The following is a 22,054-nucleotide window of genomic DNA, read 5'->3' as shown; positions in this document are numbered from 1 at the left end:
TAAAATTTTTAAATCCGTCATCTTTCAAATATATTTTCTTCCTTAAACTACCAAAATAAATTACCGCAGGCCAGATTTCTGGATTAGCATCAACAATTTTATGCAAGTTTTCTTGCAGATATATAAGTTTATTTAATGGGTTATAATTTGCAGCAACATGCAATCTTGTCTCTTTATCATCGAGTTTATTGATAGATTGGAATCTCAAAAGCAAATTCGCAGGTACATCTACAAAATCAGATGGTATTTCTGCGGGTTTGATTTCTTCAGCTAATTCTTGAACTTCCTTGCTTTCTGCGGGTTTGATTTCTTCAAGCGAAGATGGGAACAAACGCGACTCTGAAAATTCTCGTGGTTTGTAATTGACTATCGAATCAATAAAATTGATATATTCAGGATCATCTTTGTTGACTTTTTTGACATCTTTGTGTATATAGTATATCCATTTTATCCACTGTACGCGAGACACATTCTCGGCTTGATGAGGTTTCATTAATTTTTTCCGTCTATTTTTATCATAATTTTCCACAGCAAATTTTATAACTTCATCCGGATTCATTTCCCTTATTCTTGTGATAACCTCATCGGTAAATTTATCAGTATTTGAGAATTTTATTCTTCCTTCTTCGGGGTGCTCTTGTTCCTGCTGCAATTGTTCTTGTGTTTTTCTTTGTAACTCTAGTATTTGTGCTTGTGCTTGGACTCAACCACTTTGACGATACTTCACCAATATGATGTTGCTCGTCGTCGTACTCACGAACTTTTTTCTTAAATAATTGTTTTGTCGGAATAAGTTTCCTTACTGCCGCTAGTTCTTCTCGCACTAATCTAGCCGAATGAGGCTCTCCAACTGTGCTAGTTTTTTTACTCATCTTATTTTCAATGATATTGTTTTAATGTGAAATAAAATTAGTATCCGCAGCCCACCATAATTCAATTATGGCACAAACAAATTTTACAATACCCCCCCCCCAAAAAAGCTGCCTTTTTTTTATGCCTGAAATTGCATCTTGGGTTGAAATTTTGCGGATTATTTTGCGTAGGAGGCTTTATTTTTGAAATCTGAGGTTTCTACGGAGAAATGTTTGGTAGGAGGGTTAATTTAGTCTGTGCCAGGGGGTCTGTAGAACTTCCCTGCTGCTGTGTACCAGAAGCGAGTGCGACTTCCCAACCACTTTACTTTGCCGTACGGTCACATCAATATTGGTCAGCATATAAAAAAGGACAACGTCCAAGACCAACAGTTCATTGTCACTAATTAGACCAATCGAGAAAAAATGAATCCCTTCAAACAGCAAGTATAGAGCGTAAGACTCAAGTCCAACGAGAAACTCGGGTGTGATTATTTGCCTCACTATCACATCACCAATGCAGTAACACATCTTAGTTATTTATGTACTAACGCCATGACAAACTACGTGCAACCAGTGAAACTTCCAGACCACAAAACTTTACCTTATGGACATACTGATATCACCCAGTATAAAAAGGGACGACTTCCAAGAACGACACTTCATTGCGAGGACAAGCAACGAGAAAGATGAATCACTCTACGCAGATGAAAAAAGAGAAGGAACAAACATCACTGACCTCTTTCACTACCATACCGTCACAGCAAAGTGCGTCCAAGAAGGGAAAGGATTCAGTAGACCTACAGGAGTATTTTAGCATCCAAATGACTCCGACAGCGACCTCAAGAAAATTTAGAACGACAACTTACACCTAAACGGTGAAATTTAGAGACTTCGCGTCTGACATTTCAGCCGAGGAAGTAGCAGGTTTCATTACGGACCTACTTGACTCACTGTTAAAGGAACTCAAATGTCATTGCCAAGTCAAAGATCGAGGTCGTTTGAGCCTATCTATGTATCACGACAGTTTGAACTCACCTGTATGTCTCGGATTTAGCACACCTACAGAAATAACTTCTTCCAAACTTTTGAGGGCTATTGAAGACGTGCAGTCGATGAGAGGAAAATTTGGCATCACCGAATGAAAAGCAACCATTCATATGGTATACGTTGTACCTCTGACGACGACTGCACTTGATCTGCTTACTGATAAGTGTACCTAGCACGATGGATATAACAGCCGATTTACGAATGAAACGGATTAAGTGATGGGAAACATCTACGCTGGGACACAAGTGCTAGCTGACCAGATTTTTAACAACGTGTGAGACGAATAGAGAGAGAAACATGAACTTTGTCTTATTTGATTGCATGTTACTTGTTTTGTGTTAGCTTTTTCTTATAAATAAATATTAAATGTAAACAGGTTTACTAGAGCCAAGAACTAAATAACTAGTAAATAGGTTTGTTTGATGTAGAAATGCTTATGTATTAAATGGATAGTGCTTAGACCAAATCACAGGCCAGAGAGCCCATGTATATACTTGAATAAATGTTTTGAACCCATACAATAGACTTTTCTTTTTTGAGCCTCTATTCTCTCTGTGAAGTTTTCTTTAGAACATTTCTGTCGTCTTTTCTCTGTGTTTAAATGTGTATTTGTACGTTTGTCCCTATCTACTCTATGTCCTTACAAATACATTAAAATCCCTATAAAATGTTTTGACCCTATAAACCTCATGACGTCACCCAATGTTCAATTCCCATTGACATCCAGGTGACATTCCCATGTTAAAGTCCCATTGACGCCAAAGTGCAAACCCATATTTTAACGTTATAGTCCATTGACGCTAAGGTGACCCCATATACTACTACTGTGGCCATTGCAAGGGCCCTCGTTGATAAATTGGTTTAAACGCAGATGTGAGTGATTGACGTTTAATAGTGTCACGGGGTAAAAACAAAATATCGGCCTGATGAACTTCATGAGGGGTACTGACATCAAAATGCCCATATTGAATTTGTTTAGTAGTATATAAATTTGGCATATTGCCCTGTCGTCCTAACCAATCTACAGCTGCATCATGTTTAACACCTGCAGCGGCAGCAAGTTTACTAATAGTCGCCCTACCCCTCCAGTATCCCTTTGGGCTGTAATAAATTTACTCCATTATTATGATAATTATCGGCCGATTAATTACCCAGCCCATAACACTAATTTGTCTTTCATCGCAGATATTACCAGCCAAATAGCTAGTGATTATCGCAGATTTTTCTTACTGACTTTAGCGTGTGTATCAACTTCATGTCTGCGATATGTCGTTGCTGTAAATCTGGACTTTTATACGCGACATCATGAACATGACAAGCTTGATAAATTTCGTTCACTGGCGAATCTCCTGGTTTAGGATGATCTCGCTCATTGAGTCGAATAAATCCCTTGCATCGTACACAATATAAATTCATAGTATTAGTTATAGTTGTTATTAATATGGATCTCAATGACTTCTCAGCGACACGAGAAAAAGAATCCGTCCAACACCATCCAGCATTGCCAAAGTCTATTCGAGCAATTATTATAGGACCATCTGGGTCGGAAAATATTATACTGAGATGGCTTAAGTGGGATAAGTTATATTTAGTGGCGCCATCAGTGGATGACCAACGATGCTACAGTGTACTAGATGATTTTACTGATAATGCGAAGGAGGTTGTAGCCGATAAATCAGCCGGGGGTGATATTATTAACTTTATTACTTACATCGATGAGACTCCGTCGGTCGGCGATATCAACAATCTCGTAGTGTACGACGTCGTAATGTTAGACAAACCAACAAATCCAGCTCGGATATTTTCTCGAGGCAGACATAAAAACACCGCAATTATAATGTTACTCAACGATATACTCAAATACGTCAAGTTATCAGAGATAATTGCAATCTTCTGGCGGTATGGGGTTGATACACACACGCTGAAAAATATTCATCGGACCTGGTGCTCCTGTGACATGGATATAAACAAATTTGAACACTTTTTCTAACACGCTCAGGCGGCCCCACATGGATTTGTCACGCTAAATTTCATGACTCCAGATCGAATTATCGCATCTCGATAAAATATTTGGTTGAGACAGCAATTCACATTTTGTTTTATCCTCCGCTCACTCACTACATGAACCACACTACATCGCCCCTTCCTTGACACACGTAAACAATTACAAACGAGGGCGACTGCACTTAACTAACTGGTTCTCACGGTCGGTAAGCCAATGGACGCACTCAGTGCGGGATACTTTTACTTATGCTTGCATTCACTGTCGGGGCCGCAGATAAGGGACCACATCGTTTTGCTCGCTGTACAAGGGTTTGATTTCACTCACGATCGGAGGATTTACTCACACACACACACACAGCGGCAGGGAGGGCTAACTGACGGAATGACTGTATCGAGTTCCATAAACAAACAGTCTATAGAAATATAAAGACACAGTAGCGCAGCACAATAGCGGACAAATTAGCGTAGAAGCAGTGATTTTACAAGATAAATATCGAAACGCGGTCATAGGGTCCGCCGTACCTGCTGCTAAGGGTCATGCATAGAAATTCCCGATCAACGGGGAATGCAAATGCTGTATGTTAATGAAGATTTAGATCAGTGCTGTCCAACCCGTGGCGAGGTGGCTGATTTAAATGGACCGCCAGAGCTCGAGAAGCTATATACTGTAGTCGTTGCTTTTCAGTTTTCTGCTGCGGCCCTCTGCTTCAAGAAAAACATTTTTCAGTGACCCATGGTGTCAAAAAGGTTGGACAGCACTGATCTAGATGAAAATATATTGACTATAAAGGACGGTATATACATTACACAAAAATGCTCGAGGTGACACCATTAAAGTTATATCTTAGAATTTTTTAAAACTTCTTTGAGGAGTTTTAAGAAAGCAAGATACGTTTATTGTATCAAAAATGTTCCTTCATGTCATGCACATTGTAATACTGATCGCGCGTAGGTTGGAGGCCTAACACTCTATCATAAAGTGCTTAACAGCGAATGGTTCATTGCAGGAAACTATACAGCTTGGGAAGTGACAGTGTATGAATGAATTGTTTTATTTTCTGGCCCTAGAGGGTAAGAATTAACAGTATATGCAGTGTTCAGGAAAACATATGTCCAATCACCGTTTATTAGGATGAGTGAGTTGCTGGAGTTTGGGATGAGTGAGTTGCTGAAGTTTGGGATGAGTGAGTTGCTGGAGTTACTCATCCTTGCCCTCTTTGTGCTCAACCCAGTACACTTCTCCACTACACTACTTACGATTTTAATAAATAACATGTGAACTTGGTAAATGGGATAAAACCATGAACATATTAAGTTGCAATTGATACGACTATCTGGTCATACACTAAATAACAATAAAAAGTGAACAAACCATGAAAATATTATGTTCCGATTGTTACGACTCTTTGGTCACAAACAAAATAAAAATTTGGGGAGAATTCAACAGACCATTTTTATTTCCTTAGAATACAAAGTGAAAATTCAAATGCCACTTCTAGTATTGTCAATTAAATTTCATATAACCCTCAATGTCCTATCACAAGTCCAAAAGTACAGAATGTTGCGAATGAATCCCAATAGCCTTTACTGAGTTGTTTTCCAATAGTCTTGAATATGATGATGCACAACTAGTCTTTAATGTATTTATGTACCAGTAGTCTAGACTGTGCTGATGCACCATAATGATACAATCCATTATGTCTCTGAATGAGTCCTCAATAATTCCAAAGTAATGTCCACTTTGAGCACATTGTAATTCCCATGAACAATTTAAATAAATGATTCTTCTCAACTTATATCTAACCACAGCTAAAAATGATTACACAGACTGATATTAAGATCGGAATAAATACTTTGTTTACAAAACGTCTTTACGTACATCTCTACTTGACCTATGACGCAATAGTATTTTCTGAAAACTAACGGAAAATTCCTAAATTTTGTCAACAAAATTCGCTTCCAAAATATGCCGAAATCGTAAACAATGTTAGGACTTGAGCTCAATTTTTAGTGAATATCTTACAAAAACATGGCAAAAGTAAGATAAACCCAAACTCTACCCTCGATCACGGATATGAGTCAAGCACAATGGCAATTCACTATGCAAAACACTAATACATTCTCCTTATTAAATAAGATTGCCTCAGAACACCGGTATTTTCAAGACTGAGCAGTTTTATTAATATATTTTCTCACCAAGGTAAAGATGACACTTCTAGTATTGTCATATTTAGTATTTAATGTGTAGTATTTAGTAACTAGCTAAATAAATTTAGAAGCCACCACATAAAAACCCATAACATATTTTTCAATTTTATAAAAGTATTAATAAATAATTCACATACGAAGCACCTATCAAAAACTAAGGAAACCGCAAAATCGAGTAACCGAGTAATCAGCTAGGATTCCGGTCTTAGATGTCCTTAACGAACCGTGTAATCGGCTAGGACTCCGGTCTCTTGCTAAATAAAGTATAAATAACATTCAATCTCTAAAAACATTAATTAATAAATAACTTAAAGAGGTAATATCTAAAAACTTATAAATAACATAACGTAGGAAACACACCGTAAACACCTCGACTAGTAATACCATAATAACCTTGAAAATCTCTCTTCGTACATGATCTCTACTAAGAACCTCTATAAACAGCATAGAACATCCCCCTTCCTTTCAGAACATTTTGAAGAAAAAAAAAAAAAATTTCAAGAAACACCAGGGAAATGCAACAAGAAACTAGCGATGTACAGCAAGCAGGACCGTTCCCGAGCTCTCCTTCCCACTAATGACAGCCAACCATTCAACTATAGGGACCTTTATGGACCCACAGATTGAGGCCAAACTATCAGGGTTCCTTGAATCCATAAAAGCCTGGGGGAGGTGGCACCATCCCCTTCCCCAGGAACAACTAGCAGGCTGCGGTGCAGTCAGAAAAAAGTGGCACATGCACAATTGTGCGCACGCCACTATAATTAAACTCAACAACAACAACAAGGTAAAGATGTCAGCAAATATTGATATAAGTACATAATTACTTTCACAAGAGAAATGTCAGTAACTTGCATCTGAAGTTAAAGCTTTTCCTTTTTGACCTTTGCCTTGCACTATGGGCCTGATTTTGTCACGTGACGCGCTCCTTAATTAAGTCATGATGTAATTGAGGGTGTTGTTTCATCTACATACTCAATGGATCAAAAGTTTTAGTCCCGACATATCAGAAACATGTCACTTAGATCAGGTCACAAAATTGCATTTTCTCTTGATACCAGCCTGATCTTTTAGCAAGGGAACTACTGTGGTACCCAATATTCCGTCTAGTCATAAAGTACATGTGTGGATTCCAGAAGAAGTGGATTCTTTGTCCTTAACGTGTTACAAAGTGCGACACGGACAACTTTTGAAAAAGACATAACTTAAAGCGACGTACTGCTGCTAATAGAGAGGGCGCTAGTTGCTCGTAGAAACAGTAAATAAACAATTAATGATAAAATCAGCCACACACACAAACAGAAAAGTCAGCTGCAGTGGTGATACCGTTCATTGAAGGTCAACATCATTTGTGCCACGGTGTTAAAAGCCGAAGAGAAACTGGCTTGTTTAAAACGTAAGTGTAGAATCCGTGCATGTGGGAGTCACTATCTAATGATGAAATTGCATTAACTGAAAAGCCTGCAGGTAGGTGTGACGCTGTCAAAGAAATGCCAGACACATTTTCCTTTTATATCAAGGCTGTAAAGAATGTAAAAACTAAAATTTTTAGCTTGGTTCACCGTCCGAATATTTTGCACATCGACTTACGAATTAGTGGAAAACATTTTACCTTACTTGGAATAATAAAGTAGCGTAGCTTTTAAGCGATAATATACATCTCGCTATTGAAGTTTTTACAAAGAATGTAATGGATTTTTATTATAAAACACGTTCAAAACCGTCAAAATCAACACAAGTATAATGAATGGTATGGTTGGTGATCAGCTTTGTCAGATACCGACGCCAAAAATGACATTTCTGAAATATAACAACATTATATGTGTCGGGTGGTCATAGTCACTGCAGTTAGTTCATCTTGTAATGTAAAACAAACAGCATAGACCCTATCTTGTACTCACGAAACGGACCACAAAACACCATAGACCCTATCTTGTACTCACGAAACGGACCACGAAACACCTTAGACCCTAACCTGTACTTACGAAACAGACCACAAAACAGCATAGACCCTATCCTGTACTCACGAAACGGACCACAAAACACACTAGACCCTAACCTGTACTCACGAAACGGACCACAAAACACACTAGACCCTAACCGGTACTCACGAAACGGACCACAAAACACCATAGACCCTATCTTGTACTCAAGAAACGGACCACAAAACAGCATAGACACTATCTTGTACTCACGAAACGGACCACAAAACAGCATAGACCCTATCTTGTACTCACGAAACGGACCACAAAACACCATAGACCCTAACCTGGACTCACGAAACGGACCACAAAACACCATAGACCCTAACCTGTACTCACGAAACGGACCACAAAACACCATAGACCCTATCTTGTACTCACGAAACGGACCACTAACATAGATCCTATCTTGTACTCACAAAACGGACCACAAAACAGCATAGACTCTATCTTGTAGTCACGAAACGGACCACAAAACACCATAGACCCTATCTTGTACTCACGAAACGGACCACAAAACACCATAGACCCTATCTTGTACTCACGAAACGGACCACAAAACACCATAGACCCTAACCTGTACTCACGAAACGGACCACAAAACACCATAGACCCTATCTTGTACTCACGAAACGGACCACTAACATAGATCCTATCTTGTACTCACAAAACGGACCAAAAAACACCATAGACCCTTACTTGTACTCACGAAACGGACCACTAAAAAACATAGACTCTATCTTGTACTCACGAAACGGACCACAAAACACCATATACCCTATCTTGTACTCACGAAACGGACCACTAAAAAGACATAGACCGTATCTTGTACTCACAAAACGGACCACAAAAGAGCATAGACTCTATCTTGTAGTCACGAAACGGACCACAACACAGTAAAGACCCTATCTTGTACTCACGAAACGGACCACAAGACACCATAGACCCAGTACCAATATCCGGGACTTACAAAACGGACCAAAAGATAGCATATACCCTATCCTGTACCCACAAAACGGTAAAAAATATAGACGGTCTGCTGTACTCACAAAAGGGACCACACAATAACATAGAATCTATCCTGTACTCACTAAAAGGACCACAAAATAACACCGACCCCACCATGTACTCACTAAAGGGACCACACAATAACATAGACACTATCCTGTACTCACGAAAGGGACCACAAAATAACACCGACCCTACCATGTACTCACTAAAGGGACCACACAATAACATAGACTCTATCTTGTACTCACTAAAGGGACCACAAAATAACATAGACTCTATTTTGTACACACTAAAGGGACCACACAATAACATAGACTCTATCTTGTACTCACTAAAGGGACCACAAAATAATATAGACTCTATTTTGTACTCACTGAAGGGACCACAAAATAACACCGACCCCACCCTGTACTCACTAAAGGGACCCCAAAACAGCATAGACTCTATGCTGTACTCACAAGCTGGACCACACAAGGACATAGGCCCTTTCCCGTATTCACTAAACGGACCAGACAATAACATAGGCCTTGTCCTGTACTCACTAAACGGACCACACAAGAACATAGGCTTTGTCCTGTATTCACAAAACGGACCACATAATAATATCGGTCCTATCCCGTACTCACTAAACGGACCACACAAGAACATAGGTCCTATCCTGTACTCACTAAACGGACGACATAATAACCCTGCAGTCATATTTTGCGAAGGATCCGAAATTGTTTTTGGGATCAAACTCCTTGCTACCATTTGGAATTACCTGATTTTTGTCTGGGCATCTGAGATCTAAGTTGACAGGACAAACTGAGAATTGGGTGGGATTTTATATTTAAAAAAAAAAAAAAAAATCTATTAAGTAGTAATAATGCAGCAGGCACGAAACAGATCACAAAATAACATAGACCGTATCCCGTACTCACAAAACAGGCTACAAAATAACTAAGTCCCTATCATATAGTAATGAAACATACCATAAAATTGAACCCAGTCTAAAACAAACCAAAAACTCCACAAAAACAATCTTTATACTCATTCAGCCAGACCTATTGAATGAGTTAAAAATGTCGCTTAGCGAGGGTTTCTCACATGGCGATGATCACACGAAGCCACTCAATAGTCTGGCTGTATTAGAGAAAATATGTATAAATCGTTTTCTCTCAGTAGTATGGGTATTCAGCATGTATTGTTATAAGGATAAAGAAACACCGTGTAAATAATGATGCAGTTGCCAAGAGTCTATCCTTGCTTTGAGAAAAGTTAAACAAAATATTTTTTTTCCAGTTAGTGCGTCAGTTCAGTTTTTGTGTTAAGACCTTGATGTAAATAAAGAACATGTTCTACCGGCGCATTATACGAAGGGAGATCTATGCGTTTACTGTTCAAAGTTATATGCGAGTTATAATAGATACATGTTATTGTGAGAACGGTTTCGTCAGATACATGTTATTGTGAGAATGGTTTCGTCTTGCATTTTATCCAGATGCCTTACTGTGATGCGCCGTAATGGACAAAGCTGGTCCAATTAGAAAGTTGCAGTTCAAATTTCGAGATCGTATGTCGAGAAATCTTATATCACGCGTTTGATCAATTGCATGTCCTTAAAGTTCCATTTTCTAGATAGAGTTTTTAGATTTTATATGTTGAATTATACAGAGGTGGTTTAAAGTTCTATTTCCTATGTCTACGTTTTACAGTGTATATTCTGAATTACACAACGGTGGTTGAAATTTCAATCTCATATGTCGAGAATCCCTAATTCACACGTTGTATGTAACTGTTTGTGATGAAAGTTCCAATTCATATGGCGAGTATTTATTTTTCATCTGTTGAATTTCACAGCAACAAGAAACAGCCTCCTTGTTTAAAAATAACGCGGTCGGTTTACGAGAGCGACGTCTAGCGAAGAAATTCCTAGTAATTCTCGACCTGTGAATGGTAACTTTCAAACTGTAAATGCATGAAATGTAATTGCGCCTCATAATTGAATACACGAATGATGTATCTTAATACTCAATGTTATTTTACATTGTTAAAGTGTACATTGTGTAATGTTATTTTTAACACCAATACATCATTTCACCATATACAAATAACAATTCTGACAAGCATAATAAAATGTCCAACCGCTGATGTGTAATTCAACATATATAATCTAAAAACTTAACATACGAAATGGATGTTTCAGCATAATTAATGTGATTCAACATGTTAAATTGAAACTCTCGACATATGACATTAAAATTTCAACAACCGCGGTGTAATTCAGAAGATAAAATCTAAAAACTCGACGTTGGGCATCGAATTTTCAACCAGCGCTGTGTAATTTAACAAATAAAATCTAAATACTCAGCATATGAAATGGAACTTTCAACATAAACTCTTTGAACCAAAACGTAAATTAGGAATTCTCAACGTATGACATTGAAATTTCAACCATCGTCGTGTAATTCAAACGACACAATCTAGAACCTCGAATTAGAAAATATAACTTTCAACCACTACTGTTTAATTCAACAGATACAATCTAAAATCTCGACCTAGAAAATGGAACTTTAAGGACAAGCATTTTTGATACAGCACGTGAAATTGGAATTCTGGACATATGACATTAAAATTTCAACGGCAACGTTCTGATTGGACCAGCTTTTGTCCGCTACGGCGCCTCATACCTTACCTATTGTTCTATCGACGATGCAAACGGGCACATTGCCACTCCAAGTCCCATCTGCCTGACACACGCGAGCTTGCATCCCTCTGAGAATGTAGCCGTCGTTACAGTAATATTTTGCGAATGATCCGAACTTGTTGTTGGGATCAAACTCCATGCGACCATTAGGAATGACATGATTTGTGTCTGGGCATCTGAGATCTGAGATAACAGAAAAAAAGATTTATTGGGTGTTTTTTTGTTGTTATTTTTAAAAAAATCTAAAGTGATAATAGTAAGTGAAAAGCAGTAAGTATTGGCCCTGGTAATGATAGATGTGGTGATGATTTGTGTAATGATACTGATGATGTTAGTATTAGATGTTGTAATAAACGTTGGCTTTTGAAGATGGTGATTGAAGTAGTAATAAGAATACTTTGAGAGTAGTGGTACTTGTGTCCAAAAGTATGAGTATTTTGGTAGTATTGGTACTTGTGTCCGTCAGTATGAGTATTTTGGTAGTATTGGTACTTGTGTCCAAAAGTATGAGTATTTTGGTAGTATTGGTACTTGTGTCCGTCAGTATGAGTATTTTGGTAGTATTGGTACTTGTGTCCGTCAGTATGAGTATTTTGGTAGTATTGGTACTTGTGTCCGTCAGTATGAGTATTTTGTTAGTATTGGTACTTGTGTCTGCAAATATGAGTAATTTTGCCAGTAGTGGTGCTTGTGTCCGTACAGATAACCTATCTTTGTTCTAACATTTAACCATAATTCCCCAATCTGGCATCAAACACGAAGTATAAATTCTATTTTATTAACCCTATGAGTGAAGTTTATCAGTATACACAGCTGACAGTTATATTAGGGAGATTACTCCATTTATTCGACTGGAACTCAATTATTAAGCTGTGCGATCTAAAGCCGTGTAATAACTGTCAAGGAAAAGCACTTGGCAAGGATTTTTGTTTGAAAGACTAATGACACGCTTACTCTCGTTCACGCAGCTGAGTCCACAAAATCCATCACATTTACACGATTTTCTGGAGCTGACACAGTCGCTGTCCTTCTCACAGCTTTTCCTACATGTTCTTCCTGCCAAGTGAGCTTGTCTGGTCGGACATTCCTCGATTTGTTGACCTGCAAATAAAGAAATAAATAAATAAAGTCCCAAACCGTATTGATAAACTTGCTTCACTGACAGTGTTTGGCAGTCTGGACAACCTGATCCGACTGCGTTACCATGACCCGAAGCATGTTAATGTCCACGTAAAATATTATCTTCGGTCCATATAAGCAGCTGTTTTGTGTCATTATTCTACAAATATTTAAATTGCTTTTTAAGTTATGCTTTTTATATATTTAACGTAAATTGGGATATATATATATATATATATATATATATATATATATATATATATATATATATATATATATATATATATATATATATATATACGATTTATTAACAAATAGAGATAAACAGTTTTAGTAATATTAGTATTATGTATAATACACGCTTATTAGAAGAAAAGAAAATAAATTACAAAAAAAAAAAAAAAATTACAAAGACAAATGTAATCAACATATATACTAGTATAATCTTTATAGCTGTTAAAGTGGTTATCAGAACTCAATTTATTTAATAAAAATATGATAAAAATATGGTGTGCATTACGGTTACTATCAAGTATTTTATAAATAATTAATCAAGTATTTTATAAATAATTAATCATATTATATTGATAATTAATTACAAATTCAATTTCATTTTTTAAAAAATTAGTAAACTTATTTTTATGTTATTAGATTATACTTTTACCAATTAATTGGTAAAAGTATAATCTAATAACATAAAAATAAGTTTACTAATTCTTTAAAAAATGAAATTGAATTTGTAATTAATTATCAATATAATATGATTAATTATTTATAAAATACTTGATTAATTATTTATAAAATACTTGATAGTAACCGTAATGCACACCATATTTTTATCATATTTTTATTAAATAAATTGAGTTCTGATAACCACTTTAACAGCTATAAAGATTATACTAGTATATATGTTGATTACATTTATCTTTGTAATTTTTTTTTTTTTTTGTAATTTATTTTCTTTTCTTCTAATAAGCGTGTATTATACATAATACTAATATTACTAAAACTGTTTATCTCTATTTGTTAATAAATCGTATATATAGTTTTCAGTAGAGATATATGTATCTTTAAGATCCAGTTTTATATATATATATATTTATGTATTAAGATATCATTAATCTTTGCTGTATATGCACATCTCCATGTAAATTATTCGTTAAAGTATTAGATAATTACGTTAAAAATGTAAGCTATGACGTCATCTTGTTTATATCATTGTTTATTTCATTGATCACTTAGAAACAACATATTTAATGACGTAGGCAGTGATATTGAATTCAGTTTGAATTCAGTCTGATGAAGCATTAAAGCGAAACCGGTCACACATTCTACGTGTTGGTGTTGTTTATTTTATAATTTATATATATATATATATATATATATATATATATATATATATATATATATATATATATATATATATATATATATATATGTGTGTGTGTGTATATATGTATATATATATATATATATATATATATATATATATATATATATATATATATATATATATATATATATATTCAACGAAAATATTGTCAGCTTTCTTAACTGATGATGATGAAATCAAGTCAAGGAGAATCAACGAAATAATAATAATAATAATAATAATAATAATAATAATAATGAGGACTTTGTATAGCTCCTAATCTTTAGAAGCTCTAAGCGCTTTACAACATTAGAGAACGCTTATAAGATAAAAAAACATATATAATGATATGATTACAAAAACAGACACAATGAAATTAGAAAACATAAAAAAACATGTTGAGAATATTTAAAGTAGGAAACATTATTAGGTCTTTAAGTTTGTTCTTGCAGTCGAAATAATGAGTTTTGAGAGTACTCTTGATTGGGACCACTGTGTCTTTTTGTCTAAGTTCAGTGGGCAATTCATTCCACGTTGCTGGGCCCTGGTATGCAAAAGAACGCTGTCCATATGACTTTGTTTTCATAGTGAGAATAATGAGTATACGATTGTCAGAAGAGGAGCGTAAGTATCTTGCTGGTTTTTATATATCGGTGATGTCGGATAGGTATGTTGGATTAGAGTCCGTCAGTGAAACGTAGCACAGAGAACAAATTTTGTATTTGATTCTGGATCGAATGGATAGCCAGTGTAGGGTACAGTGCAGCGGGGAGGTGTGCTCTGATCGTGGTACTCGAAGTATGATCCGAGCAGCTATGTTTTGAACTTTTTGAAGTTTCTGGAGTAGATATTTAGATGAACCAGACAGAACTGAGTTACAATAGTCCAGTCTTGAAAGTACTAATGAACACACAAGTGTTTTAGTGGCATAAACTGAAAGATATTTGCAAATGGAGCTGCTGCGTCTCAGCTCAAGATATGCAGCCTTTCATATGTTCTTGACATGTTGGTGCAATGTGAGAGAACTGTACAGAGTAACACCTAGGTTTCGTACTGATTGTGTGAATGTAATGTTGGTGTTGCTGATATTTATTGTTTGATGTAAAGGATGTGAATGAGAAAGTCTTTATGTTGTGATCAGAATGGCCTCAGTTTTATCATCATTCATCTGCAGCTTGTTACATGTCATCCATGATTTCACATCAGAAATGCACTTCTCTACACCTTGGATGGTAGCATCAACTTCAGTTGGGTGGCTAGATTTGTATAGTTGGGTGTCACCGGCGTACAATTGGTGAGACACTGGATGATGATCTATGACACTTGAGAGCGGCTGAATGTATAGAATGAAGAGAACATGTCCAGGAACAGATCCCTGTGGAACACCACAACATAGATCAACTGGGCTGGAGTGTATTCCATTTGCAGTCACAATTTGTGTTCTGTTGACCAAGTAGGACTTGAACCACAGTAAGGCTGTATCATGAATGCCAAATACATGCTGGAGACAGTGAAGTAATATATCATGGTCTATTGTGTCAAATGCTGCAGACAAATCAAGGAGGGTGAGAACTGTAATCTTTCCGCTATCCAAAGCAGAGAGAATGTCATTAACTACTTTTAGAAGAGTAGTTTCAGTACTGTGGCAAGGGTGATATGCAGATTGTACATTGCTAAAAAGACTGGTGGAATTCAGATGAGATACAAGCTGGGATAGAACAACTTTTTCTATGAGTTTTTATATGAATGGGAGATTAGAAACTGGGCGGTAGTTTTTTAAATCTTTATGATCTAGTGTTGGTTTCTTCAGCAGAGGATTTACAATGGCAGTTTTGAAAAATGTGTTTTTCAGACTAATACATGGCGTGGATATTATTTAATTCTGTACTTAAGAGGATATATACCACATTGTATAATAATAGTGTCAATATATTGTCCGTAAAATATATTACACTATCAGGAAAGATATTCAGTCTTCAAAGTTCTTGATGAATACATTAAACTTTTACAGGCAAGAAAAGATTTCGTATATTATTGCACTTCATTTTCACATTATAAACGATACGTTTAACTTGTATTATTGATTTTAAATTTTGCTGCATGTTTGCTTGTAATATTCTTCAACGATCATCGTAAAGCAAGGAAGTTATCGACAGACAACTTACAAAATTGTCCAATAACCATGATAAAATGAGTTCAATTGCATTCCTTAACATTTTTTCTAAATGGCCTTTGATTTTGCCGACATAACGTATTCAAGATTGATTATTACAGATATTTATTTATTTAGAGTTAATAACAAAAAGTATGTTAGATACAGCTCGCATGTAACACACAGACTACTCAGACATGGTCTATAGGTTTGCACAGCGTCTATACTATTCAGACAGTCTATAGGCTGACACAGCGTCTAGGCTACTCATAGTGTATAGGCTGACACAGCGTCTAGACTACTCATAGTGTATAGGCTGACACAGCGTCTAGACTACTCAGACATAATATATAGGCTTGCACCGCGTCTATACTACTCAGACATAGCCTAAAGGCTAACACAGCGTCTAGACTACTCAAACATAGTCTATAGGCTGACACAGCATCTAGACTACTCAGACATAGTCTATAGGCTGACACATCACCTAGACTACTCAGACATAGCCTATAGGCTGACACATCATCTAGACTACTCAGACATAGTCTATAGACTGACACAGCATTTAGACTACTCAGACATAGTCTGAAGGCTGATACAGCGCATAGACTACTCAGACATAGCCTATAGGCTAACACGGCGTCTAGACTATTCAGACATAGTCTATAGGCTGACACAGTATCTAGACTACACAGACATAGTCTATAGGCTGACACAGCATCTAGACTACTCAGACATAGCCTATAGGCTGTCACATTGTTTAGACTACTCACAGTGGATAGACTGACAAAGCGTCTAGACTGCTCAGACATAGTCTATAGGCTGATACAGCGTCTAGACTACTCAGACATAGCCTATAGGCTGACACATCGTCTAGACTACTCAGACATAGTCTATAGGCTGACACATCGTCTAGACTACTCAGACATAGTCTATAGGCTGACACAGCATCTAGACTACTCAGACATAGCATATAGGCTGACACATCGTATAGACTACTCAGACATAGTCTATAGGTTGACACAGCATCTAGACTACTCAGACATAGCCTATAGGCTGACACAGCGTCTAGACTACTCAGACATAGTCTATAGGCTGACACAGCGTGTAGACTACTCAGACATAGCATATAGGCTGTCACATTGTTTAGATTACTCACAGTGGATAGACTGGCACAACGTCTAGTCTACTCAGACATAGTCTGTAGGATGAAAGCATTTAGACTATTCAGACATAGTATATAGGCTGACACAGCATCTAGAATACCCATAGTGTATAGGGCTGATACAGGGTCTAAACTACTCCTAGTCTATCGGCTAACACAGCGTCTAGAGTACTTAGACATAGCCAATAGACCGTCACAGGGTATAGACTACTCAGACAAAGGGCTGACACAGTGCTTTACATTTATGCTAAAACATGAGGATTTCTTTTCGTGATCTACATGTTCGAGATCATGCTGTTCACAGTACTTTCAAAAGTAGTAGATACGGCAAAAGTAATCTAGCTAAATGGTTTTCCGCTTAAGTACCATTACACGGTGAAATTCCATTTCAATTCAAAACATACAAAATGTAACATGGATTTTATGCCAGACATACACACCATTATTTTGATGAAAATCCAGTGTGTTAATCAAGTTTAGCTCTTCTATTTAAACCAACATCTTCATTCAAGCGTTGCGAAATATTCAAACATCCGGTTTCTCCCCCCCCCCCCTCCGCACAGGAACTTTCGAAACACTGACACGAACATTCGAATTAGGTTCGTCCTAAACTTTGAAATGGGCAGCCCCATGGCAGCACGGTCGCTGCCTGAAGTACTTGGTATCACCAAAAAATGTGTCGTTGGTACTTCTGTATGAATCATGTTCAAATATCTTTGCAGGGTCTCCATTGGACCCCCGCTTTAACATTTGCTGTCTTTGAAAGAAGACAGTTTTTACGATTATTACAAAAAAAGACAATTTATATAGTGAAGTTTAATTCACTGGTCGTTAGAACACTTCGGTTCTGGTGCGTTCAGCTGGCAACAAAGGTGGATTCTCTGGGAAGTTCATCAGTGTTAATGCCTCTTTTTCAGCGTCCCAAAGGTTTAGGGCAATACCTTGGCATAATTAATAACATTCATGGGCTATAATTGATTTCCCGTTTTCTGTAGTCCACGTTTTGTCAGATTGGTAGCAAAACTGGCAAGGGTCCTCAACTGTCAAGAGAAAACGATCTCCACGGGAGTCAAGGGGGAGAATGTCACGTTACTGTCAGTCTGCTTATAGGAATCCCATTTCGCTAACAAGAAAGTTATATGAGAAACTTAGTAAACAATGAACATGCCACTTTAAATATTAATTACTGACATTTCTTGTTGTGGATGCGTGAGAATATTCAGGAGGAATGTGAATTCTATACAAAATACGGGAGAAAATTCAGGATGAGCGTGATCTGTCTATGAAAGGCGTGTGTCTCGACAGTTATACTGTAGTACAAGAACTATCGATCAAGTGAAACCTAAAGAAAAAGCCGATATTGGGAGCGCGTGACTCAACATCCACGTGATGCACTGCTTCTCTTGCAATCGTCGTCTTTGCGTTCTTTCCATGTTTTTCACATGTTATATTGTTGATCAAAATTAATTCTCAAGGATTTGTGTCATTGCTCTACAACAATCAGTCTTTTCATTAAAATCTAAGTCAAATTACAAAATGATGCCATGCTTCCTGTCATTATTAAATGTAAACTTTAAAAAGGCCACGTATCAATCACGCACGTTTTACCGTCACACCCTGGGGTTTACCCCATGTATCAGCATGATTAGATTAGGCGCCTGGCTGATGCATCTAAAATACAGCAAGCCGTATAAACTGTTGTGTTTGCAGAGTATTTTATTTACCTTGAAGATCGATTTGCATTGTTGACAATGCAACTACTATTTCACTCCAGGATAGTCGGAACCTTTTAACATTTCTTTCTTTAAACACATTAAAAATGAGGCAGAACAAATGTCTTGCATGGTAATCTTTTCTTCTCTTAAGGAAAGTTCTATTTTCTCGCCAAAATAATTTGATCAGAGCTGGATACTCATTAATCGTTGATAGCAGAATTAGGTTATGCTTACCCCCCCCCCAAAAAAAAAAAAAAAAATTTAAAAAAAAAAAACTTGCCTAAATGGACGCAATCAAGCGGAAATGGAGTAAAAGAACCCAAAATAAATGAATTGGAAAAAAAATCAATGTTAGAGAACCAGCCAGGGCCTTACAAACATTCTTCAGTAGCCACTACGAATTACAAATTGTGACGACGGTGGGCCCCCTTACTGCTGTGGGCCCCATGAATTTTGCCCTAGTTGTCCTATCCTGTCCGCGGGCATGCAACCAGCGATGAATTCAAATGAACTAATTATTACTAATGAAAATAGGGATTTTAATTGCAAATTAAAATTATTATGTGAATACTAACAATTAGAATTATCAAGACGTACTGTGAAATATGAAAATTAAGTAAAATATTAATATAATTTAATTGATTAGAAAAATAAGTTTTTAGCGTAATGGTGCGGTCCTAGACTTAACTTTACCTGACTTGAAACGATAAACACTACAATAGTTCCTGGAATTTCGATAGACAATATCAAAGATGTTATTAAATATAAATTTGAATATTATAACAATTTAACACCCAAAAATCTGTAAATAAATTTGTATCCCCCGCGGGTAGTGTCCAATCATCTGCCCTTTCATGAATGAATCCTAAAATATTAGACGTACAAAAAAAAACACTCTCTTTTATACTTACTGTGATGCAAACTAAGCTAAGTAAGTCGGCGTTTTTGTTGTTTTCTTGTTTAAATGAGAGAGAGAGAGAGAGAGAGAGAGAGAGAGAGAGATCTGGAAAAGACAATACGATTGAAAATATAATAAACGAATTAAACGAGCGATCCAGAGTATTAAACGATGAAGAGACAGCATTAAAAAAATGATTACGTACAAGAAAAGTGACAGAATTAAAATGGACCAATACAATCCCACAATCCTTTAACATGTATAAACTATAGTAGTTTTGCACAAGTTAAGAGTTTCCTGCCATTTTTCCTGCTGCCAATTTAATGTAATTAGATTTGGAAGAGAAGCATAAAATCTGGTGATACATAGTAAGAACTCTGGTGATACATAGTAAAAACTCTGGTGACAGATAGTAAGAACTCTGGTGATACATAGTAAGAATTCTGGTGATACATAGTAAGAAAGATTAATTACCGAAAAGCACAATATGTAATTAAATTTAAACCTTGTACCCGCTCCGTGCTCAGTAATATCCGCTCCGTGCTCAGTAATATTTCATTTATCATCTTGCCATGAAATTGACAAGGAAACTAATTTATATATTTTATTTTAAGTTAATAAATTGGTCTTGCCATCCAAACGACGTGACAAGTTTTTTGGCATTTCAGCTTCCTGCATCATGTTTGTTCTGCATCTCAGCTTTGTATCAGTGAACCGAATTTATAAATGGCAAGGTGCGATTTCTTAATCTTTTTAACCCAAACGCATTTAATTCACAATCGAACGCATCAAGCTCTGATGTTCCGAAGCCTCCGTATCGCTCTTTGATGTTCGAGCAGCCTCGCGTTGAAGCTTTGATGTTGTGAAGCCTCCTATTGATGATTTGATGAATGCTTTCTCGCCATGTCAATATTATCGATTGTGGCGTTAGTGTTAACAATGCATGTCGAATCTGTCCTATAAGAAATTCAGTGCGTGCGACACGCACCCAATGTCCTAACGATTCCTGTATTCAGGAAATCGGATCCTCACCAAGGACCATTCGTGTGAATAGCCTTCATCAGTCTAGTTGTGGTACTTGTAAAAGGCACCAATAGCTGCAGATACATGCATACTATGATCTTAAATGTACAGTTAAGTTTGCGAAAGCTATATAGATAATTCGAATATGAATATAAGCCTTTCTCATTTAAAAATATACCAGAAGAATTGTCACACCGAAAACAACAAGTAAAATATACTATGTTTCATAATAAATAATTAGTATATGCGTTTAACATTTGCATTAAAATAGTCGCTTTCGAACTTTAAAGAAAAGAAATTTAATATCTATTCTGACATACATAATTATCTATATAAATACAGAAGCTTTGGCTATCGAGTTGGGTAAATATATGTAGTGACTCTCATCTAGATATTCTAGATATTAAAATGTGATAAATATATGAAGTGACTGTCATCTAGATATCCTGGATATTAAAATGTGATAAATATATGAAGTGACTCTCATCTAGATACCCTGGATATTAAAATTTGATAATTATATGAAGTGACTGGCATCTAGAAACAATTTCATAAATATACGGAGTGCCTCTGTTACCTTGGTATCCTGGATATTAACGTGTGATATATATATATATATATATATATATATATATATATATATATATATATATATATATATACTCTATTCTCGATAATCTGGATATTAAAGTGTGATAAATAGATGTACTCACCTCGATATCATGGATATTATAGTGTGATAAATATATGTATTGACTCTCACCTCAGTATCCTGGATATTAAAGTTGGATAAATATATAGTTGTGGCTTGCTTTTGTGGG

At 36.3% G+C, this 22,054-nt stretch overlaps 1 protein-coding gene across 4 annotated transcripts in view; it reads right to left on the bottom strand.

The window, feature by feature from the left end:
• LOC149777723 (protein lev-9-like) overlaps positions 1-22,054 on the bottom strand; it is a 95,860-nt gene that overhangs the window by 63,639 nt on the left and 10,167 nt on the right. For all 4 annotated transcript variants that reach the window (XR_016415448.1, XM_089938770.1, XM_089938772.1 and 1 more), the window contains exons 2-3: positions 12,747-12,893; positions 11,781-11,975 (exon numbers count right to left, since the gene is read on the bottom strand). Coding sequence is in view for 3 of the 4 variants with exons in the window: in XM_089938770.1 (XP_089794896.1) it covers positions 11,781-11,975; positions 12,747-12,893 (342 nt within the window). In the remaining variant the exon portion in view is untranslated. The remainder of the gene's footprint in view (positions 1-11,780; positions 11,976-12,746; positions 12,894-22,054) is intronic.

Source organism: Sinohyriopsis cumingii, chromosome 17, assembly GCF_028554795.1.
Source record: "Sinohyriopsis cumingii isolate HCF-2022 chromosome 17, ASM2855479v2, whole genome shotgun sequence".
Taxonomy (NCBI): Eukaryota; Metazoa; Mollusca; class Bivalvia; order Unionida; family Unionidae; genus Sinohyriopsis; species Sinohyriopsis cumingii.
The sequence above is the reverse complement of the archived record's forward strand: the minus strand, read 5'-3'. Positions and strand labels throughout refer to the sequence as shown.